Raw genomic sequence first — 26,939 nt, 5'->3', positions numbered from 1 at the left:
CCCTATCAGCTCCTACGATCAAGGGTTACAGAAGTATGTTGGCAGCGGTTTTCCGCCACAGAGGCTTGGATCTTTCCTCCAACAAAGATCTACAGGACCTCCTTAGGTCTTTTGAGACCTCAAAGGAACGTCGGTTGTCCACTCCAGGCTGGAATCTAGACGTGGTCCTAAGGTTCCTAATGTCATCAGGATTTGAACCGCTCCAATCAGCCTCTTTTAAGGACCTCACATTAAAACTCTTTTCCTCGTGTGCTTAGCAACAGGTAAAAGAGTAAGTGAGATCCACGCCTTCAGCAGGAACATAGGTTTCACATCTGAAACGGCTACATGTTCCTTGCAGCTTGGTTTTTTGGCTAAAAACGAGCTTCCTTCCCGTCCTTGGCCTAAGTCGTTCGAGATCCCAAGCCTGTCCAACATGGTGGGGAACGAACTGGAGAGAGTACTTTGCCCAGTTAGAGCTCTTAAGTACTATCTAAGAAGGTCAAAACCATTACGAGGACAATCAGAAGCCTTATGGTGTGCTATCAAGAAGCCTTCTCTACCAATGTCTAAGAACTCAGTTTCTTACTACATCAGGCTTCTGATTAGAGAAGCAAATTCTCATCTGAAGGAAGAAGACCTTGCTTTGCTGAAGGTAAGGACACATGAAGTGAGAGCTGTGGCTACTTCAGTGGCCTTCAAACAGAACCGTTCTCTGCAGAGTGTTATGGATGCAACCTATTGGAGAAGCAAGTCAGTGTTCGCATCATTCTATCTCAAAGATGTCCAGTCTCTTTACGAGTACTGCTACACCCTGGGTCCATTCGTAGCAACAAATGCAGTAGTAGGCGAGGGCTCAGCCACTACATTCCCATAATCCCATAACTTATTAACCTTTCTCTTGAATACTTTTTATGGGTTGTACGGTCGGCTAAGAAGCCTTCCACATCCTTGTTGATTTGGCGGGTGGTCAATTCTTTCTTGAGAAGCGCCAAGGTTAAAGGTTGTGATGAGGTCCTTTAGTATGGGTTGCAGCCCTGTATACTTTAGCACCTTTGAGTTGATTCAGCCTCCCAAGAGGAACGCTGCGCTCAGTAAGGAAGACGATCTTATTAAAGGCAGAGTAACGGTTCAAGTCGACTTCCTTACCAGGTACTTATTATTTCATTGTTATTGTGGATAACTGATTATATGAAATACGGGATACTTAGCTATCCTTTAGTCTTGTACACTGGTTTTTCACCCACCCCCCTGGGTGTGAATCAGCTACATGATTATCGGGTAAGTTTAATATTGAAAAATGTTATTTTTATTAATAAAATAAATTTTTGAATATACTTACCCGATAATCATGATTTAATCGACCCTCCCTTCCTCCCCATAGAGAACCAGTGGACCGAGGAATAATTGAGGAGGTGTCAACAAGAAGTACTTGAGTACCTGGCCACAGGTGGCGCTGGTAAATACACCCCCTTCTAGTATTGTGATAGCTGGCGTATCCCTCCATAGAATTCTGTCGGGCAACGGAGTTGACAGCTACATGATTATCGGGTAAGTATATTCAAAAATTTATTTTATTAATAAAAATAACATTTTTTCAATAAACTATTAATTTATATATATTCTAAGAAGACTTATCATTACAGAATTAGGAGCCAATGGAAATTTCAACATAGAAGTCTCAAGTCAGTCTCCCCAACATATGGTATGTATTATTTCATGAATATTAACCCTTTGAATGCCAAATAATTTGGCACCCGAGCCCCAGGCACTTTTTTGGACATTTTATTTAACTCCTCAAAAAAACATACAAAATTGAATTTTGGATCATTTAAAAGAAATTTTACTTGTAATTGACCTCCAAGAATTTAATTTGGTGATTACATATAGTTATGTAGGCTTTTGATGTTGCCGTTTACATTTACAATTCTTAACTATATTGTTTCAAACTTTCAAACATGTTTTTTATTGTTTTACAAATTGTTCTGATTGAGGAACTGAAATGTAAGATGATTGTCATACTATCCATTTCACTTTGTCCTTTCCTTTCATAGTGAATTCATATACAGTATCACAATGTAATGAATTTGTATCCTATTGTTAAGCTTAGTCATCATTTTTTTCCCAGAATACTTTTGTGAAGTTCACAATTTCCCCCTTTATTTTTTATTTTTTATTTTTCTGTGTGTGTCAGTTAATAAAAACTTTTGTCATTTTTTTTTTCTCATTTTGTAGGTGCCATCTCCAGTGAATTCAATAGACTCCACCAGCCAGGGTCTTTATTCTCCTCTGCACCCTGGGTCTACAGGAACACCTAATGCAGAATATTTGACCATAGGGAATGCCCAGATCCAGGTAATAAAACAGTTTTCTGTTATTATTTATTATTTATTTCAAAAGGGTTAACATGCATAAAAAAACTTTCTGAATAAGTAATGTAGAATCTCTTAGTAATAGAGGTTTAGGGTTTTGAGTTAGTGAATGAATTTCTGTCGAAGTGTTGACTAAGTTTAAACCGGCAAGAGATGCAATTCGTAAAATCATGAAATTCAGTACGCTATCAGTTTTAAAGTGATGAACTTGAAGACTTCTTTACTTTTCAGTTACATTATTAAAGTGTATTTTATATGGGTAGAGTTTTAGAAGTAATTCTGCATGATGGTAGTGTTAAGCACAAGTAAGCGTAATTGGGCAGCGAATTGAGAAAAAATGAAAAATATTAGCATCCAAAAATATTTTGGAGAAATGGAAAAGTTGTCTGGAGGTCTAGAAATTTGAATGGGGGAATACGTGTAAGAAAAGAGACAGAGACGCCAAGCTTTAACTTCTGTCATTATCCATATTTCAAAATTGCTTTCTGATACTTATAAAAGGAAATTGGAATGTCTCTTCCGAATATTGTATTTAGATACGTGTAAAAAATAGTTGGTCATGGCAGACCACTTTGCAATGAATCTTAGCTCTCATAGGACTAGCCAGCTTTGTCCAGAAGTTATATGAGATTACTTTTATGGGGATATCTAGAATCTTTAAAGTGGCTTTACTCTATTGGGTCTCTACATATTTTTAGATTTTGCCTCTACTCAGAAGTCCAGACAATAAAGCATCTGATGAGCTGAGGCTATTTTACTAATTGGATAGTTTAGCAAATATAAATGTAAATTATAGTGTTGATCTGTGTTTGAAAATACTAGAAACATATTTTTTAGAACCTTTTATGCCTAATTAAATTTCGTATGAAGTTGAAGCATTCTAGGATATACAGTACACCAAAGTAAAGATGCATAGAGATATCACAAAACCGTCTCAGTCCAAAAAGATTAAATTTATTTGGTACCGTACTCTAAATAGTAATATAAGCAAAATTTCACAGTACAGTATCAATGGATTTGCAATATAAATAGAAACATGGATGCCTGAGAAAGAGTATGAGAAAGGATATACTGTATTAATAAAATTCTGTATGTAGTCCTAAGTCGATTCCATTATCTTCCCCTAAGACATTATTTTATTGCATACCATCTTTAGTTGCTAGAGTTTAAAGTAGTCGCGAGTCCTGGCTGTCTTTCCTAGATCATATTATGCTTCTTGCTATACCACATCCAGTATTTTGATATACTTGAGTTTGATTTTAAGAAGTAGAGTTGAGCACAATGGAAATCTATTAACAAGGGTCTTTATTGTGAGATTCTTTTGTGTGGACATAAGACTCAGTTGTTGATTTTGGGTTGTTATGAACTCAATTTTTTATCAAAAAATATGATTGACAAACATTTTCTGTTATTAATTTTGATTTAGAAAAAATATTAAAGTTAAAATGTTCATCCTCTTCAATAGGTTCCATCGCCCGTTCTTCAAATATCAACTTCTCCTCAGTATGGGATGATGTCTCCTGGGGATCAGTCTGTTGGCTCCCCTCAGTATCAAAGTGGAGTTGATGTAGGAGGTATGACACCTCAATTTACAGATACTCAGTACAATTCTCCTTCTCCACCTGTTATGATGGTACCTTCTCCTTCATATCAGCAAGAGAACACAATGCAAGTGGTCAACCAACAGTACATGCAACAACAGCAATTACAACAACATCTGCAGTTGCAACAACAGCAGCATCAACAACAACAACACCAGCAGCAGCAGCTGCAACAACAACAGCACCAGCAGCAGCAGCAACAACAACAACAGCAACAGCAGCAGCAGCAAATTCTTAAGCAAGAAATTGGATTTCAACATTTGGTTAGTGATTTAATTTTTTTTTTTCCAATTCTCACTTGCTTTTCATAATGAGAAAAATGTCTCAAGTGGACATTTTAAGAACTTGAAGTACAATTTCTTTTACTAGACCCCTTCTTTTATTTGCAGATAGAGGGAACAAGGGAGACCTTGCTTGTACCACAGCAGACCTTGTCAGTACAGTCTCAACAGGATATGGTATGTCCTATCTTCTTGAACACTTCTTTTTATCAGAGATTAGGGTCAATTTAAAGTAATTCAGTTTTCAGAAAGGCTTATTTTTTTCATTATGATTTTCCACTAAGGAATTGTCTCCAGAACAAAAGTAATATTGTTGAGTTAGTGCCTTCTTTTCTTAAAGGTCTTAGCAGTGTCCTTTGGACCAGTAGCTGCATTCTTTTTACCCTTCTATTATAACTCTGTTCCTACTTCCTTTATTCCCCTATTACTGTCTAGCTTCTTAGCCTTCCCTTCATACGGCAACTGCAGGGTTTTCCCCCTGTTGCTCTTGGGCATTGAATGGCCTCCCAGACCTCAGTATCTGGCCTTTGGCCAAATTTCATAAATCCTCAAAAGCAGTAAAGTATACAGTACTGGACACTCGCTTGCATACTTCCTGTAACTACTAGATCGTAAATGTCCTTTATGAAGAAATAAAACCTCCACTACATTCTCCCGAACATTAAGGGTGTAATCCTACAGACATGGCTCTTAACATTGTATTAACCCAACATCCCTTATCAGTTTTAGCTCTATCATGCATTCACTCTTTTGGTGCATGAGTACTGACTGAGTTTCATTATTTTCTTACAACTTTTGACGTCTATGCAAGCCTTTCCCATTCCTCTTAACCCCACAGATCTATAGAATTACCACCAGCCCATTATCATCCTTTCTCTTTACATGACTGAACTTTCTTTGAACACTGATCCTTCCTGTCACCTACTAACAGTAATCCCTCCTATTTCCACTAATAGCTCCGAGGTTGGTACGAATAAGACCAAATTGTTTGTATGGGAAAATAGCTTAGCCTTGCAAAGGTCAGGTTACCCCTAAATCGTGGCTTAATAGTGTCTAGCCTATACAAACATACACTTGATGGTAACATTCAATGCAAATGAATAAGAATTGTTTATCATTTAAGTGTGCATTAAAAACAAAATGTACACAATTGTATCAGTCAGATCACTGCATCACACTCAAGAACTATTATAATTAGCTATCAAAATCCTCAATTGAATATTACAAGATGAATCACTTAAATATAATCAATAGGCATTTTTGACGTACAGTATGAATGTACTTTATTATGTGTATGCATATTAAATGCTATGTACAAGAGGCAGAGGCTTAGTACTGTAAGCATGTTTTACCCCTGCGCAACGCTAGCTCAACCTTACCTAGGTCTGCCATCTATTTAAATTTTTAGTTCCTACTTTGTATGGAATCGGCACAAAGTTAGTTAGTCACTCTTCCTCTTTTATTGCAGGTAAGAATGAGTACCGATTTAAAGTATAGTTATGGGCAAATGTGGATATGAGAGGGATTGCTGTATATCCAAATTTCTTACCTGTTCAGTTCTTTGATCATTAATACAGATTAAACTATAGACTGCTTCTTCTCAGCCTCTTTCATTTTTCCCGCCATTCTGTATGAATTTTATATCAAGCATCCCCAAAGCTTAATTCTATCTTAACTTTTTTTCAAGTTTCAAGTATAATCAACTTCTCATATAACTTTTGCATGAACATTAGTCTTTTAGGACAGTCCTGTGAGAGGGTTGCGAGTGTTAGCTCTGTATTCTTGTTAGATGGTACAATAAGGATAATGGAATTAATTATTACAACTGCATAATACGTTAGCTTCTAGTAAAGTATATTGTATATTTGAGATCCTCTCTTGATGTAGGAAACTCAACAACTAACAATGTAGAGTTCATAACCAAATTCAGCCTTACTAGAAAGCTTTTATTTAGCTTACAGTAGACCATGATTGCAGAGAAAGCACTAAATATGCAAAATGTTAAGGGTATACAATAGTTCAGATGCATTTTGAAAAGAAAGTTGACAAGATTATATGCTTAATATCAGGATGAGTAGGTATTGAATTATATTTTTTTATAATAAGAGGAGTACATATTCATTTGATTTTACAGGTACAAGATTTTACCCTACCTGACTGTTTCAACCTGGGAAACCTTGGTCAAGAAAGCCTTTTGGACATGCTAGAAGTTGCATCAGAGCAGCTTGAGTATGGATCAAATGATCTTCCAGTGTCCAATTTGAAGGCTGATTATGGAGGAAAATCAAGTAGGTACCCAGTACACTGTATATCCTGATAATTTTAAAAATATTTACCTGACATTACAGTTCAAGTAGTTTCTTTTCTATTGCATGAACCTCTTTTAACATTCATATTGCTTCCTACTCGAATCTTGTTTAATATTGATGTCTGCCATAAAATATGAGTATAGAAGTAATAGTTATTATCAAAATTTCATGTTTTTTCTTTGGTTAGTTCCTTCAATAATTTAATTGTTAAGAATTAGTGAAGTGATGATGCTCTGGTGTGTTGTACTTTTTGCAAGTACTTTTGACATTTTTCATCACATTATTTCATCTTTTGCAGCAGACAATAAAAAGAAGGAAAAAGAAAAGCCTTTGACTTCCGGGCAAGATATAGATGAAATTACCAAGTTAGTTTCTGGAGTACGTATCGATGAATCAAGAGAACATCGTCAAACTCAGAGAGACTCTGGAAATCGTCGAAACTCGCCCAATGTAGATGTAGCCTTCAAGGTGGCAATAAATGCTGCGGAATGTCTGCAAGCATATGCAGCTACTGGAGACATCTCTCTCTTACTGGCTACTCACCGATATCTCCTTGCAGTACAGAATAATCAGGGTGACACGTAAGTAGATGTTGATTCTATTATTGATTATCAGTTGTTTTTTCTTTCTGTATTATAAAAGTTGGTTTTTATTATTTAGAATTTAGTTGAAAGTGGTTTTATATCTAATATTTTTTGGTATTTTAATGTAAATAGTTTTGTTTTCAACTGTCAATTTTAGATGTTAATTCTTAACCCCCAGAATCTTAATTTGGCTTTCATTTGAAAAAATGAATTAAAGATGCTGAAAGTAAAGTTACAGGTTGACAACCTTCGAGGTTCTGAATGATTTCATTTAACATCTAAAATTCCAAGACCTTAATATTCCAATGTTATCGTATATTAACGATTTTCAGCTAACCTCGCTTATTAATTTTCTTTATGTGGTTTTATTTTGTTTGGAATACCATGATAAGTTTTAAAGTGACATCATAAGCCTGCACTATGCCATGAAGAATTAAGTTTATTTTTGTTACAAGAAGAAAGATTGTGATTTCTTGTAGATGTACCAGTAGTTCAGAAATTATCTTAATCTTCAGAGTTGGTACAAAATGTAAAAATGTAGATACAGTGGTAGGGACAAAACAAGACACTGTTTTCATTCGTTCATTGTTGGTAGAACTTTGTTTTATGGTAATTTTATTTTACAGTGCTCTACACACAGCTGTCAGTAACAAGAACATTGATGCATTTAATAAAATTCTGAAAGCGTGTGAGAAGATTAAACCTACAGACTTACTGAATGCTCAGAATTTTTCTCTTGAGGTAAGTTCCCCCAGGAATCATTGTTACTTGATCAATTAGGAAAGGTGATTTGTTTTTGAAAAATAATGTGAAAAGGGGGTAATTAATTTCGGTTCTAAAAATTTTTAAAAAGTTTAGAAGAATGATCAGTACAGTACTGTATATTCATCAAGAATTTTAAACTCTCAGTATTTGAGAATTGTCTCCCCAATATGGGAGGTTTTTTATGACACACAAACAGCGTGTAAAGCTTCCTGAGTTAAAGGGAAATTTAATTTGAATTTTAAAAATGTTTAGCCACTTGAGGCATTTCATTCAAATTTCTGTTTTAAATTAAATGTTATCATGTTTTGTAATTATTTAATTTAATGATTGAAACAACAGTAATTAGTAAAATTACATAAAATATCTTATTTCAGACGGCTTTGCATCAGGCTGTAAATGGCAATGAATTAAGTATGGTTCGAAGGCTAGTCGCTGTTCCAGGCTGTGATGTATCCATTCCAGATGCACAAGGAAACACACCCTTGCACAGAGCTGCCCGGCTTCAAGATCACAGCTGTCTTGAAGCTTTATTAACTCGACCCATCAATGGAGCCCGATCAGCAATATCTCAAGCTATTAATGCCTATAATTATCAGGGTTAGTGTTTTATCAACTGTACTATGCAGTTGGAATTTTGAGTACCTCTGTCTGCTCATTTTACTGTAACTAATGTTTAATGTCCAGTTTAATCATTTACAATACTTTGGTCTTTTATTTGAATGAAACTTTGTTGAACCAGTATGTTTATGATAATCTCTAGTTTTTAGTTTCAAGGATTTGAAGTTTATTGAATTACCGAATATCTCAAGTTGTAAATAAGGTTTTGATCATAGGTAAATGTTGTTGTTATTGATATTATTATTGATATTTTGTACTTATGTCTTCCAGGTGAGACTCCTTTGCATATAGCTGTCACAAGTGGTAATATAAATAGTGTGCGAATTTTGATCAATGCTGGTGCACAAGTTCACTTTTGTGAACACAAGAGAGGTGCAAATCCATTACATTTATGTGCAATGTATGGTCATCACAGAATAGCAGAGTATCTTATTAGACATGTAAGTATTAATTTAATTGTGTTATTCTTATCTATTCTTATTCATGTCATGAAAAGTTTATGAAACTGTTCCCTGTTATAGTGGATGCATTACTGAAACTTAGTTTGGGAAACATATGTTACTGTAAATTGCAAACATTCTCATAATTTGTTCCAAAGTTTTATTTTGTGTTATTGTATACCTGTAACTGTGGACAGAAGTATTGTTCTCAAGAAGATTAGTGGTTAATCTACTTTTTGTACCACTGAACAACCAAAGAAATATAAGTTGTACATCAGATTGTCATTCTGGAAGAAAAACTATGCAAAAATCATAAGCAAAATAAAAAGTTCAACTGGAATTCCCATAATTTTTTGTATTTTGAGAAAAATGTGTCTGCTTTTGAAATATTTATTTGATTTACTATGATGGAAGTGATTTAACATTGGTTAAGGAGTCATTAACAAAACTCATCAGTGGTGGGATTAATTTATTATCTTGAAATTTCAGACAAGTGTTACCATAGAAGCTGGTCTCTTTGATGGAAACACTGCATTACACCTTGCAGCCCAAGCCCAAGATCCTGAAATGTGCAGAATACTTATTAGAGCAAATGTAAGTCAATACTGTAATTAATAAATTTAGTGAATGTGGAAATTGAATTTTGATGTTTATCTAAAGTGTCATGATTAGTTTAATTCTAATCTTATTTTTTATTGATATATACAGGCTGATCCTGAAGCCAAAAATTACCTACGAAGAAGGAAGAAGGTATCAGAGTCCGAGGAGGAAGATGAAGATGATGAAGAGGAAGAGAAAGAGGAGGAGCCAAGTAAGGAGGATGATGAAGAGGAGGAGGTTGAATGTTACACACCCTTGGACTATGCTGGAGATAATAGAGAGGTAATTATTCTTGAGACTGGTATTTGGTGTTCCAGGTTACTTTAATTTTAAAGCATAACATTAATATGCAAGAATCATTATCCAGACTTTATGATAGCAAAGGCTTGATTACAGTATAATGAGTAATGCCGTTTCCTTAGTGAATAACAAAATGCCTAATGAAAAGAATTTGGATATAATTTTATATTCTCTATTTTTATGGTACAGTACTATACTGGGAAGCATAGGAGAAAGTAGAAGGTAGTGAAGTGTAACAAAATTAATTCTTTAATATATTTGTTATCATTACTGTATAAGAATTAAAGTATTCTTTGTAAAAAAAATATTTCCTAGGCCACATACAGAGCTCAATAGACATTACAAGACTACATGTTACTTCATGTGTTGATGCAATAAAGTATTATTATGTGGTTATCCATAAATTCATTATACTGTATGAAGTAATCAGCTCAAAGTTTTTTCTGAATTCAAGTTTAAATTGTTTTAATATTTAGCAATTTAAATACAGCCTTTGATAAGTCTTACAGTTATTCTATAATTTTTTAGGGGAATGTGTAAATGAAAGAGAGGTAAAGAGGAGATAAGTAGAGTAAATTGGTTAATCATCAGTTTAATTTATTTGATATTTTATCAGTTGTAGTATATTTTGACTAAAATGACCTAAGGCATATACAAAACTTGAAAGACAACATTACTGTGTAGGATTGTAGGTTTTTGAGAGAGGGGCACCTGAAGTATTTAAATCAGATAGCTGATGTAACAGCAGTAATCGTACTGTATGTGACAGCATCAATCATCTTTATATTTTATTGGAATGTTGTTTGTTTAGAGAAATCTGTCTCGAGTGAGCAATAACTTACGTACGTATTTATTATGCTTTATCGATTCTATTTCATGTTTTAGATCTTGGCAATCCTTAGAAGAGAGATTACTGATGAGCCAGCAGTATTAGAAGCAGCAAATGAAGTCCAAGAAGTAACTAAATTACCAAATGCACAATTTGGAGGAGACTCTGGTATTGATATCTCTGTATCTGGCATCGACATTTCGGTATCGGATATTCAAAGCCCGGATACTTCAAAGGATCCAGAGAACAGGTAAACAGTTTTTTAAGTCTGTTTTGGAGTAGTGAAAAAAAGCAAATTCAAGTCCTTTATCATTTCTGTGCACAAGTCATATAAAGTGTTGTACTATATTCTACATAGGTTTTGTTGTTCTTAATGTTTAAGAAGATTTTCTACGTAATAAGTTCACTTAAGATATGTGAATAATGCTTGGTTTACTAGACCGACGATAAGATTACTTTCTCTATAGCTAACAGCATTGAATACGTATACCAGTAATCTTCTCACTAAAGTGATGGTGTTGCATTTCAGATTTTGATTTAAAAAAATACAAGTGAATTAAGTATTTTTTACACATCAATGTATTTCAACATTCATGATTGCTAGCTACAGTAAAATCATGCGATATATTGTGTATAGAAATTAATGTTGAAATTATTGTTATTTTACAGTGTTGTCCAATTAAGTTCTGGAACTCGGAGTCGTTTGGCAAATCATTTGAGTGGTGATACTTGGCGTCACCTGGCACAACTTCTAGACCTAGACTACTTAGTGCCTCATCTATCGAGAGAGGCATTTCCAGCTTCACTTCTCCTTCAGCCAGACAATATGAAGGTTAGGTTCTACAATACCTGCCCGGGGAAGTCCGATTATAATCTGCAGTGTAATTCTCTGGCAACGATATGTCCAGTAATGTCTTGATAGGTATGAAATGGGGGACATGTGTATTGTCATTCATGCTCTTGGGTCTCATAGAAATTTGCTTTCTGTCACTTGTCCCTCATTTTTAAATTATATTTTCTGGTTTAGGATAATGGGTTTTTTTTATTTACAGTCTATTTTCCATATTTTCATATTCTGGGGATAGAAATGCTGTTTCAGCCTGACTAATTTGCTGTGGCTTCAGAAGTAATAGGCATGTATTCTTTTTCCAGGGAGAATTTGTATTGCGTCTTCCTTTAGCGTATGTAATATTGATGTTTATGTAGATAGTGAATACCTAGTAACTGCTTTTATTTGGCATGGTGAATGTTTTAGATGATATATGAATCTGCATAATATACTAAGTTAGTAATTTTCTTTGGTTAATTTAGTTAGGTTGTGGTACTTCCTTTAATGAATGCATTAATGCTACTCATGCTTTTGGTGTTTGTAATGTAAGAAGGCCCATGGTCGTGTCAAGGAATTTATGACAGTAATTATAAGCATCAATTGTTTGGGTTTGGTACATCTGTTATGAGTTTTTTTTTTTTAATAGGGTTTTCATTTTGCATATGGTAAGGGCCTTAAAATATGAGAATGCATGGGTATTTCATAATTATTGTCTTCTCATCCCAGTCATAATTAATATAATGAATCTTCAGATTGAGTTAGAATGGGTATCATATCTATCTTTTACTTAAGGTTTGGATATTTTCACAGCTGTGAAAAAAACTAATGAGCAAAAACCTACAAATAGCTCAGTCACCTTAGAGTGAAAGTTTTGAAAATAGTGCTAAAATGTAGACATGAACTTTTTTTTTATTTGTTATCTAGAGGGAACTTTTATTAGTATCCTTAGTTCCTTAGCCCGGATAAAACAAGTTTTATTTGTTTTTTAGAGCATCATCATTCGTATTCTGCGAAGGTGCTGCATTGTTTCGCTGTCTAGCACCAGAAAGCTTTTTTGCTTTTCACTGTTGAATAGTTTTACTGTACTAATGTTGAGTTTTCTGGCTATTCTCTGATAGCTTGGTTAGCAAATAATGGCCATTGAGGCTCTTCATATATAATTATTTGCTTTGTTTGTGAAAAAAAAATATAGTAACCCTAACTGAACCCAATTCCTTTATATACACAGGGGGAGCTGTCTAAAGTAATTTTTTTTTGTCTAGCAATACAAATAGAAATAAGCTATGGTTATTTGTTTAGAGTTTTAAAGAGTTCCACCCTCCCTTGAAAATTTGTCCAAGTAATTGACAGTAAATAATTGTTTCCTCCCATTTTTATGGTTGCATTTCATGGTTGCTAATTTCTTGAATCCTTCTGAAGTTGGTAGGATAAAGAGTGGCTAATTTGCTGTGTTGGTTGGTTTATATTAAGTCTGCCTTTTACCAGTAGGGGTTCTCTCCTAAGCTTTAATAAAAGGCTTGGTAGGCTTCTCTGGACTCTGCCTAATTAACCTCGATCTCTTTTACTTCGAAGGACCTATTTTGAGTTTATTCCACAACAGTTTTTAGATTTTCCTATAATTTAATTCTTAAACTCTTTACAACACATGGTGGCTTTTCTTTTGAAAACAACTTCTAATATTGGACAAGGTTTTTATTCTGGATGTTTTATTTTAAATGGGAAGCAGTGAGCTATGTATGAGTCTAGGATGTATTTTGTAGTAAAAGGTGATTAGGTGTCCCTGGAGACATGTTTCATGTTTTTTTATATAGCAACAAAGCATAATTTCGTATCCAAGCAATTTTGATGATCATTTGCAGTTTTCAGTTTTAAGTCGTCGTCTTTATATTCCCTGTAGAGGCACAATGTACTGTGTACCTTATGTGGTATATTGTAGATAGTACATGGTTTTTTTTGCAGCATCCCCTTAGCCCTAGCTGCATCTCTTTAAAGAATATCACTTGGCCATGCCCACAGCCTCCCCACCCCTTACTAACCTTCTCCCTCTTTCACGATATTACTCGTACGGATAACAACGTTAACCATGTCTTGAACCGGACTGAGATTATGATAATCATGCAAGACTCAGACTCTCATGCATTGATAGAGGAATGTTGTTGTTCGTTATCACCTATTCTTACCCTTTGTAGGTGACTGGGAGCAACCATACTTGTCGTTTCGTATTCACATTCAGCATGCACACTTAACTTCCATAAAGGAGGGTTGGCTCAAAATCCCTCCATATTTCATCATCAGGCCATCCCTAGACATACCAAGTGTTTACAATCTATTGCTCAGACCCTGCTTTTTATTTTTCTACATCTATTCAGTGACTCCTCTTCTCTCATTATACTGTTTATATAAACTCTTAAATATCTAAATGAATTGGATGTTTCCATTCTTCTTCTTTTTTATTCTTTAGACCACAGATAATTGGGAAATAATCCATAGAACATTAAAAAATGAGTCGAGAACACTATAATGAGAAAGATAGCGCTTTTAAAGACGTGTCATTTTCAATTGAACTGAACTACAGAGGCAGTGATGAGGATGAGCACTAAGTAAAAAGGTCTGAATAGAAAAAGATTTAAAGTAAGTAATGAATAAAATAAGTCTTAAAAAATAGAAAAGGATTAAATACAATATCTAATCTTTTTACAAGACTGTGCTCCTAGTGGCTGTATGTTTTTTTTAAATCCAAGATTAGTAAATTGCTTTATTTTCATTGTCACTGCACCATCAGTAATACTATGAAACTTTTCCTCCTCCTCCTTTTCCATTTTTGGTGGCAATATCTTTCCCATTTGTGGATGGGCAGGGTTGGGTGTTTGTACCATCTTGAGGTGAAAGGGGTAAGTTTTAGCTATCTGGATTGGCGGAAGGGGATGGGGTTTCCTTCCTTTCCTGTCTACTGAATTCCTCCCTGTTATGAGCAAGTTGCACAGAAAAAAATAACTTTGTGTTGTTGTGAAGAGTAAATTTTCAAAATTATGTTGATAGATCATTTGTACAAATTATAGCATGAGAGAGAGTTTTCTTTGACACATCTTTGATGAAATTCAGAACTTTCATGAAGGTTTCCAGTAGCTATGTATATTGTAGTTTTTTATGTTTGTAGTGTATAGATAACAAAGTTATGTTTAGCATAATATATAACTTTGGACACTTGTATTGCAAGTCTGCGCAGGTAAAAGAAAAAAAAAATACATTGAAAGAAAGTTAGTCTTAGTATAACATGCATACTCTACTAACATTGTTTGCTTATGTGAAAAATCAATTTTCTTAAAATGTCTTGCACAGTACAATAGCTTTCTTTCCAATTTATAAAGCTGGTGTAAATGTTAAAATATGTTGGAATCATCCTAATGTGTGCATAAAGAGTTCCATATGGCAGCCAAAGCTACACCCACTTTGATCACATCAGAAATAACAGATTTAGACATACCAAACTTGTTGAGGTTTAATAATTCCAACTAAAAAGTGAGCTGTTGTAGTATATTTTATGTTGTTTTTGAAGAGTTTAATTAGTTTATCAACGAATATTAGATGAATATTCCATATGACCCAATACCTGTGTGCACAGAATTCAGGTCAACTCATATTTATTCAAATTTTACTTGAATGTCAAAAATCAACCAGCAATTAACATTATTTTTTTGAAATACCCAGAAATTTTGTCTTATCATATGGAGTATCTCAATGATTTACTCGGTGTGGCTAAGTCTAATTTACTTGTAATAGCAGTCGATTTAGTTCCTCTGTAGATATTAAGTGTATAGTAGTGTAGATATTCCCACCACTTGTGTGCACTGATATTGCTCACCAGGCCACCTTACCACATGTCTATACGATTAAGCTAAATAATTTTAACATGATTAAAATGTCTTTATTTTAAATAATTTCTAAAGTTAAATTCTTTTGAAAGGTTGCGTAATGAGTTTTTCTGAGAATATAGACTCAACATTTATGAACATCTCAGAACTCTCATGACTGTTATTATAAGGAGCTTCTGTTATTAAATAAGATAGCTGAGAAAAATGAAATATTTCTGTAGGATTGAAAATGTGGAATTGAGGTTTGTTCCTACACGAATACAAACCATTTCAATGTACTGTATGTTAATTAAAGGACAATGGTTTGTATAGTTAGGAAAAAACATGTTACATATATATTTGTTTTTTTTTCCGTTCGTATCCGCTGTACTGTAGTTAAATTCTAAACTCTGTTTTTGTTCTCTATTCCAGGGTGTTACCGTCGACAAGCTCAGAGACTGTCTTGAAGTTCTTGGTTTGAAGGATTGTCTTGCTGTCTTAGATGCAGCATAAACTGGAATACATTTCTAGTTCTTTTATTAAGGGGGCATCTAGATTTAAGGAACTATATGAATGTGCTCAGAGATGGAGAAAGTTAGGTAAAGCATACTTGTCACAATAGGATTTCTCAGGTATGTGCTTTGTTGTGTAAAATGTTTGTGCTGTGCTATGTCAGAGTTGTCATGCCATTCTTGCTTAGGCAGATTAGATAACTAAGGTTGATGTAAATGCCTATTGGATTTGATTGTTGAGAATTGCTACATCAAGGTGTTGTCCTTGCCAAGGTGAACTAGAGAATGGACGTTAATGGTGGAGCATGTTTTGAGGGTATGGCTGAGAAGAAATCAAAAAGAAAGATCTATTTTCAATATGGTGTTCAGTACTAGTTTTTGATGTAGTACTAGCTTTTGATGATTGACCTTGCAAGTGGGAAGTGAGTGCCTTTATGCTTATATATCTGTGGTATATTGTGATCTTGAATAAGAAAGATGGGGTTTATTCCATTTTGAGAAATATTTTTGTAATTTTAAGGATTTTTTGTCCTTTAAGAATATCTAAGTTACATTGCCAGCTATTTGTCAAATGGTTTTGTGATGAGATTTTGTATATATATAAATAGATTTTATATATTTTTATTGGTAACTTTAGAGTAACTTCAGTTAATGGTACATTTAAGTTAGTCTTATGTTTTTAAGATGAAAGCAATCAGCTGATTAATAAGGTAACTTTGTTAGCTGATTATTACATTTTTTTTTTTAATGTATGACTATCAACCGAATAATTACTGTATATACAAAATTTCTATTGATTGTTGCTTTACAGCAAGGTTGAATTTATAAGGCATACAGTATAAAGTGAAGAGTTTAAACCATTAGGGTAATATTTTATAATATTTTCCAATATTTTATATCGGCAATTTTTCAAATATGTAGTAATATTTTAAAATATGGACCGTGCATAAAAATCATTCCATATTCATGTGTAACTGTTACACATTAAATTGTGTAATACTGAAAGTATTTTACATTTTTTATTTTTCAAGCTAATTTGTACAAACAAATACTTAGTTTATTCCTTACATATTCCAGAAAGAAATTTTTATTTATGCTTTGACAGTGTAGTTCTAGGCAGTACATTCATTTCCATTAATTACTAAATATAGTTCAATAATTATTTTATAAAATTTATGAATAGTCAGTGAATTTAGTAGTTTTATCAATTATGCATTTCATTCCACTTGAAGAAATTTGTCACTATGTTGATTTTATAATTGCAATATTTTTTCATTCCCTCTTAATTGTTTATAGTATATTCATTTTAGGTAGTTGTCAAATTCAAAATACCTATTTCATTATCTAATTGTTTTGAAAAAATATATCGTATATATAAATTCTTTGGTAAATGTTTTTATGGAGGACATTCCAAAAAGCTTTAAATGATTTTTTTTCTTTGTCTTCTCTTTTATATTAGTTTTTACTGTTGTTATACTGCTAAAAGTTTATAAGTTAAATTTAATAAACATGTTTTATGTGTTTCAAGTATTTTTCTATGCCTCAAGTTTGTTTAACTTACAATTATCAATTAACAAAAAATCTCAAATGATCAATAATTTCCTCAGCTCCTTGGCAGCCATATGAGAGCTAAACCCTATTAAGATTTTCAGCTTAGTGTTCTAGTTCACATTTTTTTCAATGTAAAGATATGTCTACTCTGTACAATATACACAATTCTGTATAACTCCGATGTTTACAAAACTGGTAATTTTTGGAGGGAAGATGAAGGACAATGAAGAACTGCCTTATGTTCAAGCTAGTAAGTTTCCTGCAGCAACTAGGGGCCCATCTACATGGCCGAGTTTTGTATGGTAAACTTTGACACTCTTAGGGGTAAGCTTGTCAAAGGCATTTATGCTGGTTGAGTAGTCAAAGCCTAGCAGTAATTGAAAAAGGATCAAGTACTGTAATAGACGGACACGAGTACTGTATACAGTACATGAATACTTGCTGCCCTAGAGTGGGTAACTCATAACCTATCAACTCAGTGCCCATTGCCTATGCATGGTCAACTAAAACATAAGAAACTCACTGTATGGCCTAATATTGTTTTTACTTGGAAATCTTTTACTTGGAAATCTATCTCGGTATAAGTACAATATTGTGTTAATGAATAACATATTTCAGTAAGTATACAGTGCATACAGACACGTGTACACATAACATGAGTCATTGTCATACTTATTTTTTCTTACAAGCTAAGCTACAACCCTAGTTGGTAAAGCAGGATGTTATACCCCAAGGGCTCTAAAAGGGAAAATAGCCCAGTAAGGAAAGGATATAAGAAGAGATATAATAGTGTACCCTTAAGCAAGAGAATTCTAACCCAAGACAGTGAAAGACCAGGGTATAGAGGCCATGGCACTAACAAAGATTTAGTGAACAAAGATTTGATTTATGAGTGTCCTCCTTGAAGAGTTTATGTCTCTTCTACCCTTTCAGTTGGAAAGTAGCCACTGAACAATTAGTTAACCCCTTGAGTGAAGAGGAATTTTTCGTTACCATAGTATTGGCAGGTGTATGAGGAAAGAGGTCAATGTGTAAAGAATAGACCAGACTATTCAGTGTATGTGTAGGCAAAGGAAAAATAACCCATAAACAGGGAGAGATCCAATGTAGTAATATCTGGTTAGTCAAAGGTCCTAATAAATCACAAGCAGTAGTACAAGGTGTATCTCAATGGATGGCTGATGCCTTGCCAACCTACTACTTACATGTACATGTAATAGGTAAAGTAACAATAAAACACTGTTGTTCCTATCTAAGAACACTCACTGATACTGTAGTGTATATTACTGTAATATAGGTACAGCACTACCACTACAGTACAGGTTAATTAGTTAAGGTAATCGTGAATGACCGTTGTGTTTGGCAGGTTGACTCGCACCATTCAAACTCACTGTACTTGTAGCCTATACAGCATTTACATTACTACAGTAAAATACATTATTTTGTATTCAGCACTGTACAGTACCAGTTAATATAACAATAACACTAATATTGTATACAATGAATACATAAACAACATAAAAACTAAAAGAAAAAGAATCAATACAACACCAATAACCATTCACGTACAAAGTTCTACCCTCTTAAGTCTAAAGTATGATACAACACTTGAGCCATTGACTGTTTGGCTCAGGGGGTTTCGTAATATACAGTACATATCACATTTTATATTAAGTCACTAGAAGCACGCTGGATATGTTCAGGTTTTTTACATGTGATTCTGCACAAAAGGACTGAAGCGGGAGATACACACTTGAGGGGAAACAATGCGAAACTGAGGCTGAGTCGGCGAGAGATGGTGTGTTGTGCTGCGTGAAGAGGGAAACAGCATGAAGCATGCCAGGTGCAAAAGGAGCGCAGTCGGCTTGAAATTGTTACACCATGAGAGTACTTATCACGAAACTGCGAAGAAGTGATTTACTTTTATTCAATAGGTTATACGATTCTCTGTAACGCAACTGACCAAATCTGCAAATAATGAGGGTGTTTTGAAAAATAGTTTTCATATCTAAAAAAAACTTGCCATTGATAGTTTATGACCATGATTTTGCAGACTTTGCCTGCTACTTTGCTTGATTCAACCATATTGGTAGCTATTATTGTACGCATACCTGCAGTTGTGCTTGCTTCTGTGGTAATAATAACTGTAACTCCTGCTTCTGAGACTTGCAGTAACACCTCAATTTGGTATCACTGCTTCTACTCTTGTTGAGCGATCCAGCTGGCTCACCTTACTTGAAATCACTTAAAAGCAAAAACCGTTTACCTTGGCATCCCCCACCATTCTTACCCTTAGCTCACTTTTCAGCAAAGGTCTGAGAATTGGGGCCAAAGAAATTGGACAACTGTCCCTCACAGAGTTTGGACAAAGAGAAACAATTCCATAGGACCAATGTTGCAAGCAATGCTTACCCTCAAAGGCATAGCTGCAGCCTTCTTAGTCATTTGAAAAATGTTGCATGGTGGATCGGTTTGTTCTGACCGTTACTATACGTACATTTCTCTTCAAATAGAACCAGGAGTACCCCAATACTGACACGGAGAACTATGCACTGCTTAAACCCTCCATACCAAACTCCTAGATCAATAAAATTGTAATGCAAGTGAAAATCAATCATGGCCCTAGAAAGGCTTGAACTCTAACCCTAGTGTGCGAGTCACCAACAATTCTACTGCTCTTACTCAAAACTTGCTGAGGATGACCACAAATGGCATTATGTCTTCAAAACTAACTTAGCCAACTGGTAAGAAAAGTCAACACCTGCTTTGAAAATTTCACCTTGTCCTCTCTGGAGTAAAAGGCAAATCTGTCAACGTGATGATTCAAAACTCCCACAGTGAAGACACAAAGGAGGAAACCATGGCAATTGACTCAGTATACCTGCTTTAAATTGGATTTATGAATTAGGGTCAGAAGGCTCAATACAGGGAACTGGGAGGCCATTCAGCACTCATACCTATTATGGAATTCTGAGTGGTAGAAATGTATCATTTCTACCTATTTTTACAGGTACCCACATAAAAAAATACTACCAAGATTATGCACCTTGGTATTATTTGAATTCATGTTTTTTAGGTAAAAGAATCCAATGGTAAACTTTTTAGTCACCTATCACTTTTAAGAAATTTGGAGTTTCGGTTGCAAAAACTCATGCACCAATTTAACACCCATCATTATCACAATCATAGTATTGTGAGAAAGCATCTTATCATCATCATTCCTGTCATATGGCAGGTCCTGGATGTTGATAAATTATTTAGGTAGAGTGCTACTATCAAACCACAATGGCTTCAAATTCATCAAGAGTCCAAGCATGACTCATTGGCAACAGGAACATCAGGCTTCAGAACATGAGATCGCTTCCATATACCCACCTGGTAATTAACCAACTTTATATGTTGCTTCAGGCTTTTGCAACATTATGGTACCTTCCTCATGTGCACGTTTTATGGTTTGCTGAGTTCTTCGCAGTTGTAGTCGTTCAGTTGCAGGTAGAGAAGTTCAACATGTTTGATGTCTGGTCTACCAAAGACAGCACAGGTGAAAGGATCCAGTTCATCAACCAAATCTGATGGCACTTTCTAGGCATCACCTAATCTGAAAAGGAAATTTCAAAGTGCACCGTCTTCTGAAGGAGTTCCAGAGGTTTAAACTTTACGATCCCCTTAAACCAGATGGTTAGATTACACCCTGTGAATGCATGTAGTGATAACAATGCTTTATGTATAAAAGACATGGCCTTAGCCAGTTCAGATACACTCATCAGCCATCTCTTGTTTCCCGTACCAGTGTCAAACAAAATACTGACATCTTCCATCTTCGATGCTTAGTACAACAGCAGGAAGACATCATTGTCCAGGCTCTTGACTCTGTGCGGTAACCACACCTCTTGCCATGTACACAGTATAGGATATCCAGAAAAATTAGAGATACTTTCAATATGCTGTGTAGTTATTAAAGTACTGTATGCAGAGTTTACATAAATTTATATACATTATCTATAAGTGCCAAAGATCACTACTTAATACCTCAAATCTGTTTCCTCTATGGATGATAGCAGTGAAGGCAACTTTGTTCTGATGATCATATGGCCATCATCTGTCTTCAGCAGGTAGGCATGTCCATCATACACTACAGTAACTTCTCTGCCACACAGTCCATGAGTGCATCCTGGCTCCATAGCTTGGTGAGTATTTGAAAGATGATGTTTTATTATATACAACTGTTCATGTTAATATTCATGTCAAATTAAAATATTACTATCCTAATTATAGTGATGTAATAGCTGCTTCATAAGTAGTATTAGACGAATGAACTGCTGCTTGTTGGAGTCATTGCTCAGGAAGGCCTTCTAATCCACAGGTCGTTTAGTCTTCTCACTTTGTATGACAAATTTTTCACCATATTCTCATCTGATGCATTCCTGTGTAGTGACAACTTCACATCATTTAACAGATAAATAGCAATGAATTAACATACATGGATAAATTATGAAATCATTGTTTACTGAAAAAGATGTTTCATTACAATGTTAAATAGCACATTTAATATAACTTACCTTCACAGACTGGAATCTACGTATCTGTGCTAAATACTCAAATACTGCATCTCCTTCCTTGTACATCATGCCAAAGACCTTCTGACATAACAGAAGGAGGTTACTTTGGATATCTTTCATCATGTAAAAACAGGCATTTCCATTGTATATTGCGAGTTTCTTTCCCAGTAGGTTCTGCTGCATCACCTACAGTACTTCTTTTGTCAAGTGATGAAATTAGATTTATCAGTTTTACAGAAGAAACCATTAGCAGTTGCTAAACTGTAGGGAACAGGCGTCACGGGGAATTCGACCAGCACTTCCAGCTTTAAAGTAATTCCCAGTTGTTAAAATTTCACGAATAACTGTTGAGCTACATTTCTTTGATGCTTGAACTGTACAACTTTTAAGTCCACTGATCTCTTGGTACTTTTCTTATGCATGGATCCAAGTGCCTTGAGGTTTTGTATCTTAACTGGCTCTAAGAAGTCTCTGTTGTTCAACAGTTCATCTTCAATGAAAGCGTCACATGCTTCTGCTCCGACCTCCTTTGCTCTAAATATGTCATGCTATACATCATGTGTTGCTGCCTTACTAGAAGACAGAATGAGCAGATATCCTGTCTACTGTGAATGAGTTGAGGAAACTCTGTACTGTCTCAATGTTCCTTTGGCTCCTAGCAATTTCTGTTGGTCTCCCACCTCTATATTCATGAATTTCTGATAGCTGCACATCTACCAGATTCAACATGGAGTTGACAAACTGAGGCCTTGAGTATGCTGTTCTGACCCATCTCTGATGTACTTTTTGGTTTGTGTGTATGCCTATGATGCCACAACTGCTACCTTCACAAGACTTAGCAGGTCGCATGAATGTTTTCTCCATTGTTTTGTCCACATCTAAGCAATTTCCTGGAATGAAAGAATGTGCAATACTTATTGCTCCTTGTATTATCAAATCTATTGCTCTCTCATGGCTTGATTCTATATTTCACAGAACCACTGAGAAGCTCCAGTTCCTTGCATAATTTTGTTCACCAAAACTGAAGAAAAGGGGGTGTCATGGCATGTATGCATGTAAGGTGAATTTGTGCTTGCCAGCAGGGATCAAAGCCAGAAGTACACGCGCATGATCCATGTAAGACAGCCACAGCTGAGCAGTCTTTCCAAGGGATTCTTTTCTGCATTCTCCATGGTAAGCTTGGAATCTATCTATGTACTGTTGCACTCATTGTTCATGGCTAATTCAATAATAGTGGGAGAATAGTTTGTTACAACAACACAGCATCTTCTGACCACATTATGAGAGTTCACCATTCTGACCCTCTTGGTACAGGCTCATGAGAAGTTGGTCCAATGCCTCTGTTACAACTTTGTGACAGTGAGGTCCAATGCCTCTGTTACAACATTGAGACTGTGAAGTGTCTGTCATAATGCTTCCCCAAAAGAACATCTTGATCTTGCAGTGAACCTGATCCAATGAGTCCAGCTTCAAGTAGGATATCTGAGAAACCACTTTCATCCATCTTCTTACCCAACATCCTCATCAATGCACATTCCAGATGGAATGTTCTTATGAGTATGATATTGTTTTGATACCAATCTGCCTTCACACACACTCCTTTGTTGAATATGATAGTGAATCTTTGCTGCACTTCACATGTTCCACACACTTTCAGCACATCGTAAGCATTCCTGTACAGTTTTGTATTCTGTGATGGGACTTGCAGTGACTAGGTAGTAATCACTGGACGTCAAGCTGTCGGGTGTCTTCCCATTTTTGGAGAGGAAACCTGTGATATCAGGAATTAGATTCTGTGTGGACTGGCCATTCATCCTGGCTAGGATCCATGCCATTTGCTTCAGACTACCTTTATAGAATGAATCCTCAACACCTGGATATTTCACATGAATGATAGTTAGTTTGGGATTTTAGCATAATGTTATGTAACAGTTTGCCAATTCTGTAGTCTTCAGATGAAGAGAACATTCTTTGGTTCTTTCTATTGATGGCATTTCAACACAGAGACCAGTATGAGACTCTGAAGGTCCTGCTATGTCTTGCAACATTATCCAATGTGCCCTATGAACAGAACCTTTCCAGTAATGGAATTCATAAGCTGTTCAAAACTGTCAAAGTCAGTGAAACACAGATTTGAATTCTGGAGCTCTAACAATTTGAGTTGATGGAAATTTTGATGTCTCTGTAATTACTTTAGCTAAGCCTGTCTTCATCTCCAAGGTGTAGTCATTATTGTAGCAATAATTCTCACAGTACCCCCATCCTATTGAGAAGAGTTACAAGTTGTTCACTACTATAGAGGAGCCTCATAGTCATACTCAACAGAATGTGTTTTGGCATCTTCCACTCACCACAAATTGTAGCACAGCAGATGTCCTGTCCAACAGACAGGATAAGTTTCTGAATCTTTGATGATTTGGGGACAGTCTCTTTTGTTAAAATAAGACTCAGAAACATTTAAAGTTCTGTTGGTATCTTTGTATTGCATCCCATATCAAACACATTAGGAGGCCACTTCAGCTCATCAGCTTTTTTAACGGTTTGTTAATGACACCATTTAGCTACATCCCTGACTCTGATTATAATGGATGACCATAGTACATATGCCTTATGAATAGCATCATCAATGCTCATGCTACTATTGTAAATGATGAATCTGTGGTACTGTGGTCCACTTTCACTCAGTTGACAAAATGACAGTGCAGATGAATACTTGAGTTGAATTTGGAGTTTGTTTTTCACCTTTGTGGCTCTGTTTTATCCAAATGTGCTATGTAAGTTCCTTCGAGTCACAAAGTTTCAATTCTATTTCTTAAGAGGACCTCTTGTTCTATGACCTTACGGACTTTTTTTAAAGCAAATCTGTGACCATCTTCCATTGGCAACTGTCAGTTTCTGTTCTTCACTTTGCCATCATTTTGTATCTTGAACACAGTATAATCTTCTCCATGATCAATAGTACTTTGCTTCACATGCAAACAGACCTTTGCCTCTGATCCTGGTGAATAGACAGTCATCATTCCTCAACTCAGCTTGTTGTTCCAAACCTTGCCATCCTCCAAATTCATATTGATACAGACTTTCAAGCAGTCCAACATCCCTGTACTTTTATCTTCTTGTGTTTATCAGACTTACAGCACATACAATGAAGTGTGAAGATTATACTTTCTCCAGATGTTCTTTTGGCCCTAGATGGGACACACTGTTCGTCGGTTTTCTGAGCAAGGCAATTCAAATTCATAATGAACCTTTTAGAGGATTTTTACAGATATGTAATTCTGTATGTTGAATTAACAGCTCAGCAAATCTACTGCTTTTTATTTCCTGCACTTTAGCAAATGTTTCCTCGCATCTTCTTTGTAAGAGAATAGTTTAATTTCACCATATTTGTCTGTTGTCAATCCTGGCACATTAATTACGCACTAGCTTCAGGCAGGCTGATGTAATACTGCTAGTTCCCTTACGTTTTTTGGAGGCTTCGCCGCCAGACGTAGAATCAGTCATGTTACTGTCTGGCATACTTCACTCTCTCAATCCTATTCTAGTCCCTGGGAAAAAGTTTAAGTGAGGTCAGACAATTTTAAATGACATGCTTTAATATCAGGCATAATTTTTTTTGTCCCCTAGACAGAAGGTGGAAAAGTGAATATAAAAAGGTTACATATACTGTAAGTCATAAAACATGAGTTTTTGCAAATGAAAACTAACATTTCTTAAAAATGGTTATTGATGGGGGAGACTAAAAAGTTGACCAGTGGATTCCTTGGCCTGAAAAACATACATTTATATACAAAGATTATGATGACATGAAAATTAGAACCAGAGTTACGAAGACATATAGTACAGTATATTGTTTTAAGTATCGCTTCAGAACAGCTATTGTGAATGAGGGTAGTTATAAAATTACATAAAAATGGTACACTGCATCACAGTTTATACACTGTTACCTCTCAGATTTCCATAAAAAAACATGTCAAAGCTTTAAAAAAATCAGTTTTGTTCTGCCATGGGGGCTTAGCGGGGACCCACTGGGGGCCTATGTGGTTTATTTATTCTATACTGTACAATAATTTAAAGTTGATTGGGATATTTTTTGAGTGGTGCTAGAATTAACAAACAGTTTTAAGACTGCTTACTTTTAAAAAACAAGTTCCTGTCTAAGAGCTCAATTATACGATAACGAAGGTGGAAAAGCTTGTTTAACGGAGACTACTGTCAAGAAGTAAGATTCAGTGTGAATTTGTGTTTTACATCCTGCCACACCTGTATAAAGGACATAAGCGTGTACTGTCTTCTTTCAGTAGAAGTCGTGGAAAAACTTTGAAACATTCAATGACTGGTAATGCTAGCACTTACAATATTGTACTGTACAACTAAAAATGGTGAGGAACAAAACTTTTCTTGTAAGGACAAATATTTATTAGATCTGAATTGCTCATATGGCAAGAGAGCATATACACAATACCTACCAACTAACATAGTTGTCTAAATGGTTTTTAACCGTTTCTGCCTATGATTATTTACTTCTTGACTGATATTTCAAATTGATGCATTTAACTTCAGACAAATGCAATGTTTGTCTCTAAAGAGCACTGTACTGTACAATGCTCCAGTCTCTTAGGTTGAACACTTGATCATCATACATGGTTAAGGAGGAAAGTATTATGCTAGAAAGGAAAAAACATCCCTGCTTATTATCTATTAAGTAGAGAAAACATATGAACAAAACAATACAGAAGCTCATTCTAATATAATGCATGTTACGAAGTTCTGTATACAGTATTAACAAAAATAAGGTTGAGTATTTATCAATGCAAAAGACATCATTACAATTATGTTAAAAGGTGAATGCAAAAATACCATACAGTAATACAAAATAAATTATCTTATTTCCTAAAACCTTGCAGTACACTGTAGCTAAATATCTGAGAAAGTGAGTTAAGTCTGGCAACCTAACTA

At 35.1% G+C, this 26,939-nt stretch overlaps 1 protein-coding gene across 9 annotated transcripts in view; it reads left to right on the top strand.

Annotated features, from left to right (window-relative positions):
* The window catches only part of LOC137640163 (nuclear factor NF-kappa-B p105 subunit-like), a 53,350-nt gene extending 35,959 nt beyond the window's left edge, over nt 1–17,391 (top strand). For 6 of the 9 annotated variants that reach the window (XM_068372680.1, XM_068372682.1, XM_068372677.1 and 3 more), the window contains exons 12-25: nt 1,626–1,684; nt 2,215–2,334; nt 3,817–4,215; nt 4,342–4,410; nt 6,368–6,521; nt 6,841–7,123; nt 7,753–7,867; nt 8,266–8,488; nt 8,780–8,949; nt 9,439–9,543; nt 9,658–9,831; nt 10,735–10,928; nt 11,348–11,600; nt 15,791–17,391. In XM_068372680.1, the coding sequence (XP_068228781.1) occupies nt 1,626–1,684; nt 2,215–2,334; nt 3,817–4,215; nt 4,342–4,410; nt 6,368–6,521; nt 6,841–7,123; nt 7,753–7,867; nt 8,266–8,488; nt 8,780–8,949; nt 9,439–9,543; nt 9,658–9,831; nt 10,735–10,928; nt 11,348–11,597 (2,315 nt within the window). In that variant the 3' untranslated portion in view covers nt 11,598–11,600; nt 15,791–17,391. The remainder of the gene's footprint in view (nt 1–1,625; nt 1,685–2,214; nt 2,335–3,816; nt 4,216–4,341; nt 4,411–6,367; nt 6,522–6,840; nt 7,124–7,752; nt 7,868–8,265; nt 8,489–8,779; nt 8,950–9,438; nt 9,544–9,657; nt 9,832–10,734; nt 10,929–11,347; nt 11,601–15,790) is intronic. The other 3 variants (XM_068372678.1, XM_068372687.1, XM_068372679.1) reach the window with 3 other exon arrangements.
* The last annotated feature ends 9,548 nt before the right edge of the window (nt 17,392–26,939 follow it).

This window comes from Palaemon carinicauda, chromosome 4, assembly GCF_036898095.1.
Source record: "Palaemon carinicauda isolate YSFRI2023 chromosome 4, ASM3689809v2, whole genome shotgun sequence".
NCBI classification, from domain to species: Eukaryota; Metazoa; Arthropoda; class Malacostraca; order Decapoda; family Palaemonidae; genus Palaemon; species Palaemon carinicauda.
This window is presented reverse-complemented; position numbering and strand designations above follow the sequence as displayed.